Below are 18,046 nucleotides of genomic sequence, written 5' to 3'. Positions count from 1 at the left end.
TGTTAATGCTACTGGATGGCCTTTTGCAGTCGTGACGTAGATTTAGTTATAAATAAATGAGTGGAAACTGGTCTCAGAAGAATGCTTTATCAGATTGATCTCTGAGAAAACACTGTCCACTTAGAGTACAAAGAACCAAATAAAAACTCCTCCAATAACATGGTGGCATCGCTATAAGCCAGAGATTAGAGGGCATATCTAGTTCCCCGCCAGGAAAATTAGATCAGTGACCTGCAGAGCGCATTCAAAATCCGCAGTCCAGTAGTCACTCATTACGGCCTGCCTTGTGTTTTTTGTCATTGTTTATAATGAGCTAAGCAGATCGATGCATCAGCCGTGCGTCTTAATGTCCGTGCATGTGTGTCTGTTTTGACATGTGCCCTCGTACCTCGTGCTGAGAGAAGACCGGCGGGTTGTTGTTCTCGTCCTGCACCGTCACCACCACAGTGCAGGAACTGTTCAGACCTGCAGGGGACAGCGTCACAGCTTCTGTCAGTGACTCAGGGTCAGCCATTCACACAAATAAGGAGCTCTGAAGGAACAGTGAGTACCGCGTCTTTGCCTTCGTCGCACCCTGTGTGTGTGAGTCATGCGGGCCACATAATCCGTCACCCCTGAGGCTAGCATGTGCACATCTCCCGGACGCTGAAGTATTAACAAGGCTACAAGCTGACAAAGCTAATAAATCTTTGTCTGTGGCAATTGTTACAAAGGCAGCGTTGTCTTACGCGCGGGTCTTCAACGTTTTTTAGACCAAGCACCCCCCAAACTGATTAAGTAGGGACCCCCTACCTACTGCATGTTTTCTGTATTAAACTCGGTCTAATGTTATTTATAAATATACATTATTATGATAATTTTGGAAGCATTATTAAGCTATTCATAATAATACACAGGTTCAAATATTCATTTTTTTATGATTTTTTTTCTAATGAAATTAAAAGATAAATAAAATAAAATAAAATAAAATGATCCATTTTGGCCTGAGTAGTTGGATGATAGGAGCGAGCTGCACCGTTAGCTTCCCTTCTGCTAATATTGCAGCGTGCTTCTGTATTTCCCATGGGGACTGAATAGGCTCTCGGCCAATTGCGGGGAACCCGACAGAGTCAGCGTGGAATATGCAGCCTTGTGATTGGCTCAGCAGCGATATGGGGCGGGGCCTACTGTGTACAGATTGACAGGTCTAGTGTGGCGCTCTGTGTGAAACGTGCGCTATTGAGACCTTTACTAAAATATGTTGGATTTCTGTTAATGTGTATTTAAAAAAAAAAGTTAAATTTGTGGGGGATAATTAAAAAAAAAAAAAGTGTAATCAACCAGCAATTTTGCAGCCTCCCCCTTGCAGTTACTCCGCAGACCGGTTACATATGCACGTGTGTTAATCCTTCACTGAGTAACTGGAAATAACACATAAAGCAGAGCAGATTAAACAGAGTCACCTTTGGCATCTTCAGCCGTGATGGTGAGGGTGTACTGCGGCGCTGTGCCCTCCATGCTGTCTGCCTGGACAGAGATGACCCCTGAGTCACGGTCCACTCTGAAGAGGGCGCGAGGGCTCTCTGGAATCTGTCCAATCAAACGGTAGAAGATCCTCACGTTGTCTGTTTTGGGGTCGTCGTTGTCAGCCGCCTGAACCGTGAGGATTTCCGTCCCTGGGGAAAGATACACCCACAATTTTTTAAAGATTAAACAGAAACAAAACAAGTTTCATTGATCCTTAACACTTAAAGCAGGGTCATAGTTTCCTCAGTTAGTTTTTAAGTAAGTCACATGGGATTCTTTATGGGAATATGGGGGTGGGTGGGGGGGTGGACAGATATAACAATAGCATTCTCATTTAATCCTCACTCAGCGATTCCATTTAGATTAACAGATTGTCCCGTCTAATTCGTTTCCCAGAATCGAGCCGTTTTAAAGCATCAACAAAAAAGCTTTTACGCTGGACCTCGTTCGTCACCACACACCATGTGCTTTTTATGAGAGCGTGGAGGAGTGACTGTACTTTCCCCATCTCCTGGCAAAAGGCCCAAGCTGCTGTCACAAAAGGTATCTGGCACTCTCGAGTCTTTCATCACTCTGTTTTCTCCACCGTGTTGTGTAGCCAAAGTCCCATTACGGAGTAAATTTGACAGAACATTTTTCTTTAGATTCACTGTGTTAGTTCCACATGACACATCTTCTTTGAGTCTGCTATGACATATAGAAGCTACGGTTTACCTCGTGCAGCCAGTTCCTTCACCACGGTATGGTACTGTGCCTGTGGAAAGGTGGGTCTGTTGTCGTTGGCGTCGCCCACCATCACCCGCAACTCCACAGGCTTGGCGATCTCCCTGCCATCTGGACGCTCGACCACGATGCTGATTTGAAACTGACAAGGCAAAAGGGGAAACAGAATATTTCAGTGGAGGACATCTGGTGTGGTACTTACTGTACGTTGTGACCTCAGATCATGAGTAGCATCAAATTTATATCATATACACTTTCATATCATAATTCATATTATAATTGATTATGACAATTCAATGCAAATGGCTGTCTAATAAAAGAAATGTTTTTTGATATGTTAGCAAGAGCAATAGACTAATGTTTGCTGCACCTCTCCACCTTGATTTGCTGAACATACTGTATATCAATCAGGGTATTTGTAGAAACTTCTTATACACGTCGACGTCTTGAAAACTGTTGCAGCACAAGTATGAAAAAAGTTCAAAGCAACACTTTGAAGATACATGCTCCGAACGAGACACTGGGTGGTATCCTGGGGCGTCTCCTCCCAAATCTGCACCAGGGCATCGCTCAGCTTAATGGAGCTTTGCTCGAAATTACATTTTTCTGAATGCGGTCCTTGTCCCATCTCCTCCTCCTTGACACTAGGTGGTGATATGTGTCTTGTCAGCAGGTTAATATGGCCCCCTTTCCATTTGACCTATTAAGTCATGATAATAAACAACACCATCATTCCAAACAACAAGAATAATAGTGTAGGTTTTTAATCTTGTACGTAATTTGTGCGCTACTTCCGGTGCAGATAACATGCCGCTATCCCTCAGGTGGTTCTTCTGCCGGCTCTGTTTACCTTCTTCTTCTGCGACTGGCTTTCTTGGCATGGCGAATACATGCGGGAGAAAATCGATTTCCAATTGCATTATCTGAGTGTCTTAATCGGATAAGGACAACTCAGATTTTAGTCGGAGTAATGTGTTCACATGCACTTAAGTTGTCCGGTTAAAGTCGGATTAAGGCAATAATGTGTTTTTATTACATGCATGTAAACATATTGACTGAGTTCCTGGACGGTCAGAGGTGGAAACTGGTGGAGTCAGATGGACTGAAACATGGTGTCTCAGAGGTGTTCTATTGGATTTAGATCAAGGGAGTGCGGAGTCCAGTGAATGATATCAATTCCTTTATTCTCCAGGAGCTGCCTGCATACTCTGGCCACATAACGCAGGGCTTTGTCGCGCACCAGGAGGAATCCAGGACCCACTGCCCCAGAATAGGGTCTGACAGTGGGTCCAAGGATTTTAATCCTGATACCTAATGGTGGCCAGGGTGCTGTTGTCTAGCCTGTAGAGGTCTGTGTATCCCTCCATGGATATGCCTCCCCAGACCATCACTGACCCACATTCTCCACGGCTTCTCCAGACCCCTTCAGATCTGTCACATGTGCTCAATGTGAACCTGCTCTCATCTGTGAAAAGCACAGGGTAGCACCAGTGGAGGACCAGCTAATTCTGGTAATAATTCTGTCAAATGCCAGTCAAGCTCCACGGCGCCGGGTAGTGAGCACAGGGGCCACCAGAGGACATCAGGCCCTCAGACCACCACTCATTAAGTCTGTTTCTGATTGTTTTGTCAGAGACATTCACACCAGTCGTCTCCTGGAGGTAATTTTGTAGGATTCTGCCAGCGCTCACCCTGTTCTTACTTGCCCAAAGTAGCAGATAGTGGTCCTGATGAGAGGTTGAGTTTCTACAGCCCTGTTCAGCTCTCTTAGAGTAACAGTCTGTCAGACTGTCTTCTCCTGAGACTGTGCTGGGAGACACAGCAAACCTTCTGGCAATGGCATGTGTTGATGTGCCACCCTAGAGGAATTGGACTGCATGTGCAACCTCTGCAAGATCCAGGAATCGTTTCTTGCTACCAGCAGTGACACTAAGCCTAGCCACATACAAAACACGTGATAAACCGTCAGAAAGATAAAATGTCAGTGGCCTTCTTCTGTAGAACCATTCCTGTTTTGGGGGGGTCATCTCATCGTTGCCTCTCAAGTGCACTTCCATCTGAATCTACTAACCAATAGCCCAGAGGCAATTAATCTGCACCTGTAAAAAAATGTTTTGGAGAATTTAAAACCCACAAGGCTAACGAAGCAATCTCAATCTCTCATCTGCACAAGACATAAAGTGCATTGTGCTGGAAGCATGTGTACTGACACTAATCACACCCACTGATGTAGCTCAGTCTATCTGTGTTGTTCTTCGGCCACTTGAGATTTGTGCCAGAATGTACTGTTCAACGAGCCATTCAAAGCTCTCAGGAGTTCAAGTTGTGCACACAGCCCCAGGAGTAAAATACAAATAACAATAATAATAAAAAAAATTTGACTTGCTTCACTTTGTCTAAGATTTGCAAGATATTAAATGCTTTATGCAATAATTACTTTACCACATGCAAAATATGTCCAAGGAACAAAGCTTTACTTCTCAGGTATAGGGTTGTTTCCTTAATTGCTGTTGGGTTTAAAAATAAGCTGCACAGTTCAACTTTGGTGAAATCATGTGTATAATGGTCCCCTCAATTAAGAGATACGTTAACTGTATTACTTTATATTATCATATTTTTTAAAAAGTTTATCAAAGATATGAATTAATAACTAAGGTAAGAATCTGTATAGTGTCATGCAGTCATTCACTGTGTTGTTCCTGTTTTGCATTTTGAATTCTTACCAATAGAACCACTACATCAATTCATTTAAATCCAGAGGACATAGTGTAAAGCCATGTCCACGTTACTATTGTTGCACTATAGCAGAGTTCAAACAAAGAAATAAAGGCGTCCGTGAGTGTAGCATCTACATCACTAATGTTTAGACATTTTAAAGAGTAATCTTAAACCAGCGTTTAATATAAGGCGCTGGAGATGTTTAGCTTGCAGCTACAGTACAGACCTGGTCTTGCGTCTCCCTGTCCAGAGGAGCGTTGAGATAAATGACTCCTTCTCTGCTGATGGTGAAGAGCATCTCTGGAAACTCCCCCTCCAGACTGTACTGCGCCTGACTTCCACTCCATTTGACCTACATTAACACACACATATAAAGACAAACAACGGTTATCCACTTTGATATTTATAATATCTGAGCATGGTAGGCATAAATAAAACTCATCAAATGAATTGCAAATTGGCGCAGCGGGGAAATTGATATGCAGTCTACCATAATCTTAGAAAGCTTTGCAACACAGCATGTGAGATGTGTCAGTACAAAGCTAAGCAACCATTTGTTTACATGATAAGGAGCCAACCGAATGCACTGACAATGATGGGGAACAGGGAGCACGGCCAAAACTAACTGCACAGGCTGAAGGGGATTTTCCACTCTGCTTTACAACCCTTGACAGAGGGGCTGTGCGGAGGGACTGAAAAGGGCCCTAGCAGCCATCAAACAGCACCCAACAAGGACAGGAGCCCAGTCTAAGCACAGCTGATACAGACCCAGGGCATGTGCATCTCCTCAACTCACTGTCACACACTCCTACCTTGTTTTGGATATAGCTGCCCAAATGCAATGCTTTTATATACACAAGGCCGCTCCGCACAGCTGACTGCCTCTCACTGTAATGGTGTGTTTTTAGACCTTTTAAGAAGCATAATTAATGATCATGGACGGTTCTATAAAAAGTTATATACAAAACATCTATGAAATCATCTGTTTTGATTTCATCAGTGTTTGAGTTTGCCGAACCCGCCATCCTCCCGCTCGACGCTCGGGTTTGAGCTGCACGAAGGGCGGCTTGTGTCCGCCGCGAACGGGTTTTGGTGTGGAAAGGCTACGACGTCGTTAATCTGCTTTATGTCCTGAAATCTGAAAATCTGGAGGTGCTATAATATCAGAGCTGATACCAGTTGACCAAAATGTTTTTATAGTCAATTTAGCGTTTTAGTTATTTCAAAAGCAAACTGAAAGATTTTTAGTTTTTCAGATGTGAAGATTTGCTTTTTTTTGTGCAGTTCATAATGTGGTTTTTGAGTGTTTATCCAACAAAACAAGGAATTTAAATATGCTGCACTAAATGAAAATGTTGACAATGAAAATTAATCTACACCGATCAGGCGTCACATGATGGCCACTGACAGGAGCATCACATAGCAACGTCACTCCTTGACGGCGGCAGGATGCAGCCTAACACAGACACACAAACACAAAAATGGTTTGGGAAAAAATATGAAAAACAGCACAAGGTGTTGACCTGGCCTCCAAATTCACTAGATCCCAAACTGATCAAGTATCTGTGGGATGATCCACAGAGGCCCCTCCCCTTGACCCATAGGACCCAAAGGCCCCCACTAACACCATCCTGTTGCCAGACACCACAGGACAGAAGGTCCATGTCCATTCTCTGATGGGTCACTACGGTTTTGGAGGCACAATATTAGAACACATTTCATGTAACTGGTCATAATGTTATGCCTGATCACTGGATGGACACTAGAAATTTAAGAGCGATGCAAAACCCAGGTAGAGTTTTCCTGATGGGGAGTTCAACTCTCTCACCATAATCTTCAAAAAAGTGTCAGTTTGCAAATACACTGATTCATGGATTCAGTTTGGCTCAAAATCAAGAGTTTTATCTGCATAAAAAAATATGTCTGCTGTGTGTAAATATTATGAGTTGATAACTTCATTTGAGATATCACTGAAAATAAACAATGTAGTCTTGAGTCATTAATACATGAATTTTTAACAGACATTTCTGGCTTAATTCACCATAGATGTATATTCACTAAGTATAACTTAAAATTTATTCTGATTTAGATAAATAAATTATTGTACAAAAAAAAATAAGGCAACAATCTGCATAAACATTTTTCAGTAGAGCCTAATCATGTTGCTTGTACCAAATTAATTTCGTTGGCCTAACTTGAAAAGTCCTGTGGCGTGTACTCAATACCAGCTAAGCTGAAATAACTTAAAAATATCCATGGAAATTGTTACATCAAATGTTTATGTTGAGCCTGCACATCATTTTTCTCAGAGTGCACCCGGGGGGGACATAGTTTTACTGACTAGAGAAGTATTTCTGTAATAGTTTCTGTATTAGATTTGTCGCAGCAACAGTATCGATCGTCGTCGACTGTTTTCGTTTCACAGCATGAGGTCACCTCAGATGACCACCTCGGTGCGAGTGCTGTTTGCACAACCGAAAACGAATCATGAGGCCGTGTGACGACGGTTCCGGCCGGGCTCAAAAAAAAAAAAAAAAAAAAAAACTACTTCCACGACAAACAAACACATTTCATCTGCGACTGTGAAAACTGACAATACAATGCAGTTAAGAGCTTTGACTCATTCATTCGCGGCCGCCGAGGCCTCTCTCCCCTCTCTCTGATGTCTCGATTGATCGCATTACAGGGCTCGAGTAGTTCTGCTGATTGCATTACATAATTGAAGTTTTTCATGCGGTCAGGGAAAAACACAGATGACACATTAACCTCTATAGCTTCGGTGACGCAAGTGGTGATAACAAATGGCTGGATTTCACATTTCGCATTTTCATCCGGAGCTTGTTTTGACCAGAGCCGGTAACAATATCACAGCTGACCTTTACACGGAGAAGGATTTACGGCAGAAACTGCATAAAGTATGCGGAGCGGCGGATTGATCGGAGCATCTGACACACCGCGGGAGATGTCAACCTTTGTCACAGCTCGGTGACTGTGGACATGACTGCTCCATTTAGCAGACAGCAGGGGAGGTGGATTCCACAGAGTGGGTCCTTGAACACGACTGTGTCTGTGTGTGTCACAGCAGCAGTTCGTCCCACCGCCCACTGAGCGCAGCGGCACCATCGCGTCGTTGGGGGCGAAATGAGGCTTCCCCTAAGTGAACGCCGCGTTAGCCTAATCCAGTTTGGATATTTGGACGAGGACGAATGAGACAGCTCAGAAACACGGGCAGAAGCTTCGACACATTCTTCCACACACAAAAGGGAATCTGCTTGTCGAATCACGATTTGCATAAAAAGCACAGCGCTGTTTGTCAATATTAAATAGTAAAAATATTTTAGTGTATTATACCAATTTTCACTGGGTATTAAATCATATCAAACTATCCCCGAAGACAAAAAAAAGATCAACTTTATTGTAGATTTCAACTGGCCTTTTGAAATAAAAAATAAAAAAACAAAAAATGAATAAATCTAACGTGCCCACACTTGCGAATCCACACATTTTCAGTGGGTGGAAAGGGACGCTTGGAACAGGAGAGATGAGAGGGCGAGTGTGGGGGAGGTGGGAGAAGAAAAGAAGGAGGGGAAGGGAGAGGAGGCGAGAGGAGAGGAGGGGTATCGTGATGGACCTAGTGGTAGCCACGACGATGCATTCAGCTCATCATCAAAATTGAAGAATTCAATAGTAATATGTTTTTGATCATGCATATATAGCATGTATTTGAAAATTCTCCTCAAATAACATGAACCAGATGATATTTTTACCACGCGTTACAAAGTCTCTGAGGGCTTCCCGATTATTTATAGCCGTGAAGTTAAATGCGACTAATATTATAACAACCAAAGGGTTAGACGAGACCCGGGAGGGATACAAATATGAGAACATGAAACCTATAAATGGCATTAACATTACAGCACTGATAATAATGTATGTTCATTCATCCCTGTATTATGTATTGTAATTCAATTTGAGGTGCTACATGTGCTGCTAATCTCAATGAGATTTTATCAGTTCAAAAAGGATGAATAGATGTTAACCTTACGCTTCTTTATTCAGAATATACAAACTTTTACCTATTTACGACATCAACGAATACCAAATTTGAGTATTTATGTATAAATTCATTCTTTTAATTCATGATTTGCCAAGTGTTTTCTGAATTTTTTTCCTCTTTTCATCTGATATTCACTGTTCCTCCACTAGACAGTCAAAAGATATGAATTCATGCCGCGTCCTCTTCACTGGTAATCTTCAAAGATCAACTGAAAAAGTATTTAATCAATCAACTTTAGTGCGGTATTACCTTTTTTTCCTCTGTTTGACGTGTCTATTTTCGTGTACATCTTACGTTGCTTTTGATATTTTGACAGGGGAGGTTCTCGGCACATTTCTTCCTTCTTATTCTGTACAATCTATTTTTAACATAAACTAAACTAAACTGCTCTTCGAAAAATGTCTCTTTCGGTTTGAAGTCAAAGCATTGAAAGATATCATCAAGTGACATTTTAGTTGGTCCAGCTGTGAGGACTGTGTTGTGGGCTGGTTTCTTTCTTACGTTCTTTCTTTCTTTTTCTTTTTTTTTTTTTTTGTGACGCAGGGACACGATCCAAAATTTATTTTAAGAACAGATTTCCAGCTTTAGACTCAAAAACATGCCCATATCTTGACCCAGTTGTAGTTTCCTGTCGATTGTTCTGTTAACCACTTTCAATTTTTTTTTTTTTATTCCAACAAGCGCACACACTTGCTCATTGTGAGTTAGCACTGATCCTTAGTGTAGAAAGAATAATTAATTTCATTTCTAAAATACAAGAAAATAACTGTGTCTTCAGGGCAAAGTTGACATTCAGATATAAGATATTAATTTCACTGTTGTATAAATAATCAGAGAAATAAGCAAAGCATAGTGGCTTAGATTACATTTTAAAAGTTGCAAATTAGTTTGTGCAGATAGATGAATGAAATTGCAATAGAAGACCTTAAACGTGCGTGAGACTTGACAAATGTGCTTAAAGTGATAACAGATAAAACTGACTGTCCATAAAGCAGGACCACATTTAATACCCCCTGAGAACGGTGGATGGTTGGTGGGTGAGTGAATGAGTGAGTGATGAGTTAAAGAGTTAAAGTGACTCAGTCGGGAGTCAGCCTTAAAGGATTCGTGGCATTTGACCAGCATCAATAATTCAGCATTTGGTCACTTAGACGTTAAAAACAGCAATTTGTAATCTGATGCTGCTTTTTTGTTCAGCAAACGCTATCGACAGTGTTTGTTTTATCGTAATACGATAACACAGCTAAAACTGCATTAAGAATAATATTTGCACTTTGCAAATTGTCTCCATGATTAATGCCACAAATCCAATAAGTAAAAGTGTTTTTTATTGTAGACGAGTGAAATCAATTTTGGAGCTGAAGCGGTGGGTTAGCGCCCAAGAGGACACTTGTTGGTCAGAGGTATAGCTGCTGGGGCTGGGAGTTACTGTTTCTCTTCTAAACGTCAACTAAATCACTCCTCACAGAGTTCTTGTGAGTGCAGCTTGTCTCCAAGTCTGCTGCTCCATCCCCACCTGTAGTAAAAGGTGGATATGAGTGAGTTTGACACTCAAATCCCATCATCACAGCAGCGTCGCACGGGCGGTGACTGATGCTGCGTTGGTACTCGGAAGAGAAGATAATTACATGGGATGTGATGGTGATGCAATTTTTATATTTATTATTACACTTTTATTTACCTATTTTGCTCAACTGACTTTATTACTGACTTTATTTTTACATTGTTATATTTATATTTTATGTTACATTGTTCCATTTTCTTATTTTTCACTGATGAGTTTTATCTAAAACTATTTATTTAATTTAATGTATTTAAAAGGGGAAATTTATATTGTGATTAGTTAAGAAAAACTGGTTTATTTGCCTAAATATTTGTCCCGTATTTTATCGTAATCACAATCATGTGGGAAAATTACAAAGTTATTCAATGATCATGACGTTTCATGAAAATACTCGTTAAAAATCGGTATCGGCCACATTAGCCCTGTGTTTGCTTGGTAACTGCCTCACCTGTGAGATGGGTATGGGGTAAGGACCTGGGAGGTTCTCCTGAAGTCGCACAGGGTCGGGTGACGCCCACGTGTTTCCTGTCACCTCTACGGTAACGATGCCAGTGGTGAAGAAAGCGTTCGCCTTCCCGCCCATGTCCTTCACCATCACCGAGAGCTTATAGCGGCCACACATCTCTGGGTCCAGCGTAGAGGCTCCTGGAGGAGGAGGATGAAAATATTTTTCAGGTTCATTTCACATTTATCCTCTTTAATATGGGCAGTAACTGCACTGCAGAGGCCCTGTGAGTCAAGTTCTACAAGAGAAAATGATATGTTTGGAGGTAAATATTACATGCAAACATCACATAATGGCATAAAGGCTCACAGAGACCCAATCGTGACAACATCTCCCCAGATAAATGAGACGTTGCGCACATTTTATGACATTTCCAGTGCTCTTTTCATCACTTCATTTGCATTTTCTTGCATGCTCAAACGTAGGAGACCATAGAATGGCACACTCTTAAAGCAATCACAGCCATCAGTTCCAGCTAGGCTGATGTTAAGCCAGAAAAGTCAAGGAGGCAATTTGCACTGCCGCCAGCCATGTGGAGATCAGCGGCAGCGTGGGCCACGAGGGACCGGACGAGTGTGAAAGTTATCCGCTGTGACAAAGGTCAATACTAGAGCTACAGAAATAGCAACAGCGCGCAGGAATGTACTGTAAGTGCGTGTGCAATGGCCTAAAAGAAGTATCAAGGGCCAACATAATTACAGCACTTAGTATCACGACTCAATACTTTAAATTTTAGTCCATATATAACTTGAAGTCAGAAAAAGTGTCCGGCTTTTGCAGGACTTTTACTTTGCAGGATTTGTCTCATTTTGATCCTTCCTAAATAACTCAGTCAGGATTATTAATAAGCAGTATTGTCTGTCTAAGACTCTGATAACAATAAGGATATTTTAGGTTTTAAGAAAACTGATTTTTTTATCTTTCATTTTCCCCAAAGTTGAGGCTGCCTCAGTATTGAGCTGGCTTTGTGAATACTACATTGAAGTGCCAATCTCAGATTCACTATGAGCAGCTTTACTGCGTGTAACTGGGTGTTAGATACAATATATAATTATTCAGACCTGGCTACTAAATCTCCATTTCCATTTCCTGTCATTTCCATACGTCACTGCACAAAAGAACACATTCATGTCTCAGAGTTGACTGTTAGATTTATATTTTAAAAGGAAGGTACCGGAAGGAAAAGTATAAAGTGCCAAGACATCGTGTTGCTAGAAAAAAGAGTGGAAATTTACGAAACTGTTTCATGGCTCGAGAATGCACTTCACGACGTAGGCAAACACGTTTCTTTGTCAGTGATCATGACATGACTTCATAGCTTCAGTTGATAGTTACAAAGATTAATAAAAAGGCCAGGTTGCAGCGTGTGGAAAGACAAAACAAACGAACTCTAGAGTTGGAAAGAGTGAAATTCTGCTGTCTAATAAAGCAAAAATCTACTTTTATCATCACACCGAGTAAATGTAGAGAATAAAATAAACCGTTCACGATCCAAAGCATGTGATCTCATTTGTCAAACAGCGGTGCTTCTGTTAAGACTCGGGAATGGATGGCTGCCGGTGCAATTGATTCCACTGCGAAAAGAAGCAACGGGACAAATGTAGAGATACACAGATCAGCCACAACATTAGGACCACTGACGGCAGGAGAAAATAACATCAACCATAATTGTGACGATTCATTGTTCTGCTGGGAAACTTCTGGACCTGGCATTCATTCGTGTGGATGTTACTCAGACATGTAGCACCCCCCACCACATAGCAATGATACTCCTTGGTGGCAGGGACCATCCCCAGCAGGATGCAGACAACAAAAGCGTTTAGGAACAACTCAAAAACCCTCAGCCCATAGGACATTTCCAAAACATGAAAGTTACGCATATCATTCGGTCGGGACTGACCTTCTTCAGTGAGGGAAACTTCTCCGGTGATGGAATCGATGAAGAACATTTGGCTGGAGGGAATCCTGGGCGTCTGCTCCATCAGGCTGAACCTCAGGTCAGCGTGGGCCGTGATGCGATCGTCTCGATCTCGCGCCTCCACCTGCATGAATGGGATCCCTGAGAGACGGCGACACAGAGCAGAGCGAAACAATGGAGGGAAAGTCAATTATTTTTAATAGAACGAGCTACAAAGTTAGAAATTTAGTCATTTGTCTTAAATCTGCTTCAGGTAAAGTGACCTGCATGGTCATTTTACAATAAAAGACAACGAGGTTAGAGATGCGCAGGTGTATCCAGGAAAAATAAATGACAGATGATGCGGTTTGCTAAAATTAAACGCGCAGACAAAAAGGATTGGGAGCACCATAAATAAAATACATTTAAGCCATTTCATCGGGAACAGTTTGCAGCAAAAATGTTTCCGTAATTGAAATTGAACTGTTCCCATTCACTACGTCAATGATTCTATTAATACTGACGAGACTGTGGGTAAACTGTAGCTTCCAGGGACACATTACGCACGTTCTGGCCTGTTGGGGGAGGGTGGATTAGCAGACATCAAAATAAATTAGGTTGTGTAATGCGGTGGCATCAGCGGAGCTGAAGGTTCTCATACCTTTGAGAAGCCCCAGCTGCACGCTGCCTCTCATGCTCTCCTCTATGAAAGCAGGCACGTTGTCGTTCTTGTCAATGACACACACTTCAACGGTGAAGCTCTGACGATGCACCGATGTTCTGAAGGACACCTGCAACACACAAACACAAACGTGCCCTGTAAGTACCTTGGAAAAGCGTGCACTGACACTATTATGCAGCCCTCAGATAACAGTAGTATAAAGAAAGATGAATACTTTATACATTATTGAATATAGGTGAGCAGATGACCCTACGATGAAGAAGTACATGTGGTAAATCTTAAATTAATGTATTTATGACAGCTATTAATCACATAAAACCATGTATGTGAAGTTGTTATCACTACTATATGATACCTGCAGAGAGTAAGACGGTTGCTTCTCCCTGTCCAGTGGTTTTAGGGCATACAGAAACTGGGCGTCAATCCCAAATATCCCCTCATCATCTCCCGTCACCACCAGGTCACTGTAATTAACCGGCAAGCTGTGGAGCTGTACACAGGAGAAGAACAAATGTGGTAAAAACAAGTGATTTGTGAATTTGTTTAAAAGCAAACCACATTCATAAGTGAAGTAGAACCATTTTATCACAGGAATTATTACTCCTATTTTGTCGTGTTCCAGGGAAACTCTAAATGTTGAGTTCAAATGAAACTCTTAACATTTAATGTGAACAAGACATAAATAACGCAGCAGAGTTATTGCAAAGTCCTTTCATAGTGGAGTGATGACGGCAGCTTGTTCATCTTCTACCTTGACTGGTGCAGAAGAAAGGTGAGAATAAAAAAGAGACAGTTGCTATTTCGGTTTATGCCTTTTGTCTCAGCCTGGAAAGCCACGCAGGTCTTTTCCCCGTATCGCTAATCACAGACCAGATCAACAGGCTGAGAGAAGATGTTTTCATTTTAAATGGCTTCATCTTATAGTTAGCCATTAAAAAAATAAAGTTTACTGATTGGCTCGTGAGGATCCTTCAGTGGACTTTGCATTAAGTCTAAAGAAATACTGAAAGATCTCTTTCATTTTCAGGCAGGATTTTGAACATTTATTCCACTTATCAATCTGTGTTTGGACTCAAGTTAACGTCCAATTGTCCCAATGTTTTAAAGAATAAGAGATCTGTGCTTATCGCAAAGGTAACAACAAGTTGCTTTAAATTCTATTCTTTGAAAATGTCTTTTTTCATTTCCACATTTCATTTTTCTCCATCGGTCTTGATCTTGAGGGACAGCATGTGTGGGGTGTTTTGTTCTTTTTTTTTTTTTTTTTAAACACGGCTAATGGGCTGCTTTCATGTATTGTTCTTTTTTTCCCCCCAATTACAAGTAATTATTGTGCAAGGGTTTGGTGTCAGACCAGCAATTCTCAATGGAAATTATTTTTCAAAAAGCTTAGCTGCTCTTACATAGAGGCTATGCATAGATATGCACGTGACGTCACAGGAAGTGAAGTCTCCATGGTTACAGCCACTGACAGTTGAACATGGAGATTAGCAGCATTAGTTTGAATCTTTGATGGCGTCTAAATTGTAAAATTAATTAAAAAAAAAAAAATGGGGAAGAGCTGTTGTGCGACTGACCGAACCAACAGATTTGAAAAGCAGTCGGAGATATATTTTTACAGATATCTGCCGAAGAAAAGAGAGAAGAGAAATGGATCGGTGCATTACGAAGAAGCAACTGGAATCCAGGTAATGAAACCTTGTTGTGGTTCACATTTAGTGTCAGGTAATATTAACTTCTGCTGCATTTTGTGATGAAGTCATACCTTAAGTTACTTCTTCAGTTACGTTCTGGAAGTTTGGACTCTACAGTATTATATGACTAACGTTACTTCTCAGTAAAGCTCTTAGCATTAGCATATTTGATTTAGCAACATTTAACATAACTGAATTGACTTAAAACTAGCTGAAACTGAGGCTAATTCGCTTTTCCAAATCCACACTAGTTCACATGGATTATTGTCGAGTGTAATTATACTTAATTTGATCTGATAATCCACATTTTCCTCGGTGTCGCTGTTTACGATACATGTCACGAGTTTTTTATGCCACTCAGGGGGGCGTGGCCTCGGGCGGCAGTGACGTCATCCATACCTTATTGCATATAACGTACTGTTTAGGCAGCAGTTTTAATTGTAAGGTTAATTTCAAATGTCACTACGATTTTAATTGAGGATGTCTTACTGCTGAAACAGAATCCAGAACTAAACCTCAGTTTTATGCCTTTATTAATCCTCTCCATCCAACACATTTGCCACCATTTACTGATATTTCAGTGAGACTTGCTCAAAACTACAGTGCCCAGAAAATGAATGAACCATTTAAGCTACTAGTATGTGGCAAAATTGAATTCTTTAATTTTACTCAACTCGTCTCATGGCCGAATTAGTTTTTGTAACAATCCTACGTGTGACCCTGCGTTTCGGTGCAGACGTGCTTGTTCTGTTCCAGTGGCCCCAAGGTTTAGATGTTTTGAATTTCCTTAATAAAGCGTCCATTCAGGGAAAAAATATCTGAAGATTCAGATGTCCACATTGAGAGGCACTGCTCGTTCGCAGACGATTAAAAAACACATCTGAGGCGCTTTTGTGACGTGTGAAGGTTTGCAGAATTAATCATTCAGTCAAAAGAAGAAGTTCTTATTTATGTGAAAAAGAGCTTCATGAAAAATTTTTACCTTGAACAAGTCAGGCGCAATTATTGTGCCCATTCCATTTATAACACAAAGTGGGGGTTATTATCCTCCATTTTGGGCCATTAACAAGCTATTTTTGATTCAGTCTAGTGCTAATGACACTTGGTTCGACCCAGAGCACTGAACGTATGACTATGTTTCATACGTTGCGATGATGACGTCACAAAGCAGCCAATTAAAGCGCCAGATACTCATGCTGTCGCACAACCCAGAGGACGCCTGAGTGACATGTACGGATAAAACACCCTGCCTGCCACCCAGCTGGACTCAATGCAGAGGCTGGATCTGACGCCTGAAAGGCATTGTGAACATGCCCATTAGAGTGGAGTGATGACGGCGGTTGTGTTCATACTTTTTCGACCTTGAGTGCAAATGAAAAGGGGAGGAGGAAAAAAAAAAGACAGATGCTATTTTGGCCTGCAGAGCAACGCAGGTCTTTTCACCGTAATCACTAAAGGATCAAAAGGCTGAAGGAAGATTGTTGAACGGTTTGGTTTTAGTTAAGAATTAAAAAGTGAAGTTTACGGTCTTGTGAGGATCTTTCTGTGGCATTAACTCTAAAGAAATACTGAAAGATCAGTCTCACAGGCAGGATTTTGGACATTTATTACACTTATCGTATCGCCGTTTAGAGTTAACCTGTGTCTCACATTAATATTACACACTTTTGTGGGGTTTCCAGTTAAATGCGTAGACTCCATATTATCTGATCTCCAACTGTCCCATATGTTAGAAGGTTTGAGCGGCTTGTGCTTCAAGCAACGTTGATTTAAAAATGCCATTTTTCATTTGTCTTTAGGAGGTTCGTGTGTGTGGCGTATCATCTTTTATTTATGACGGCTAATGAGTTGCTTTTATGTGTTTTTGTTTCCAGTAACAAATAATTATTGCCCAGGGATCTGATGCCAGATCAGCAATTCAAATAAAAAAAAAAAAAAAAATAATAACGTACTGTTTAGACCGTATTTTAGCTTAATTTCTAATGTCACTTGGATTTTAATTCAGAATTTCTAACTTTTCCAGAAGTCCGTGTTTCGCCTCTCTTCTAAAAAGCCTCCAACAGATTTACCACCGTTTACTGATGTTTGAATGCGCACAGGAAATTAATGAACCGTTTAAACTGCACGTTTGTGACAAAATTTAATATTTATTGCCGGTTCTCATATTTAGAGCGTAAATGTAAACAAGCCTCCTGTTTAATATTACACTCTTTTGTGAGTTTTCCATTCAAACATTCAAATATATCAGCTCCGATTGCCGTTGACTGTTTATATTAAATGAAACAAAGCCTCCGGTTGGAGATCTAATTTCTTATGCACAAGAGCGACATTCATTTGGTGATTTCCAGTAAACTGAAAATATCTTACCTTGGCTAGATACCACGGGAAGATGCCGTCATAGTTTTCGGGGACTCCGATTTTAACGTTTGCTCCGTGGCACGGTGCAAACGAGTGAAACACAGCCAACTGTGAAACAAGGCGCTGTTATACGGTGTCTTTTACGGCGTGCCGTCTACAGATGAATAAATAAATAATGTCTTTTGACGAAAATACAGTAACATCTTACTATGGTGAGAGCTGTGATGAGCGCCGGTGTTTCTCCTCTGCCTGCCATCCGTCTCTGGAAGTGTGATACAATCGCAGCTTTTCAAACCAGCTGGCTGGAACCGCAGCACAACAATCAACACGATTTCTCCCATG

The 18,046-nt window shown here is 41.2% G+C and overlaps 1 protein-coding gene across 1 annotated transcript in view; it reads right to left on the bottom strand.

The window, feature by feature from the left end:
- cdh16 (cadherin 16, KSP-cadherin) overlaps window positions 1–17,989 on the bottom strand; it is a 30,168-nt gene extending 12,179 nt beyond the window's left edge. The window contains exons 1-10 of the mRNA XM_047580841.1: window positions 17,913–17,989; window positions 17,714–17,812; window positions 14,008–14,142; window positions 13,632–13,761; window positions 12,974–13,132; window positions 11,017–11,213; window positions 5,174–5,299; window positions 2,221–2,371; window positions 1,443–1,655; window positions 389–465 (exon numbers count right to left, since the gene is read on the bottom strand). Of these exons, the coding sequence (XP_047436797.1) occupies window positions 389–465; window positions 1,443–1,655; window positions 2,221–2,371; window positions 5,174–5,299; window positions 11,017–11,213; window positions 12,974–13,132; window positions 13,632–13,761; window positions 14,008–14,142; window positions 17,714–17,812; window positions 17,913–17,960 (1,335 nt within the window). The 5' untranslated portion in view covers window positions 17,961–17,989. The remainder of the gene's footprint in view (window positions 1–388; window positions 466–1,442; window positions 1,656–2,220; window positions 2,372–5,173; window positions 5,300–11,016; window positions 11,214–12,973; window positions 13,133–13,631; window positions 13,762–14,007; window positions 14,143–17,713; window positions 17,813–17,912) is intronic.
- Window positions 17,990–18,046: the final 57 nt, after the last annotated feature.

Source organism: Mugil cephalus, chromosome 3 (assembly GCF_022458985.1).
Source record: "Mugil cephalus isolate CIBA_MC_2020 chromosome 3, CIBA_Mcephalus_1.1, whole genome shotgun sequence".
In the NCBI taxonomy this organism is placed as follows: domain Eukaryota; kingdom Metazoa; phylum Chordata; class Actinopteri; order Mugiliformes; family Mugilidae; genus Mugil; species Mugil cephalus.
The sequence above is the reverse complement of the archived record's forward strand: the minus strand, read 5'-3'. Positions and strand labels throughout refer to the sequence as shown.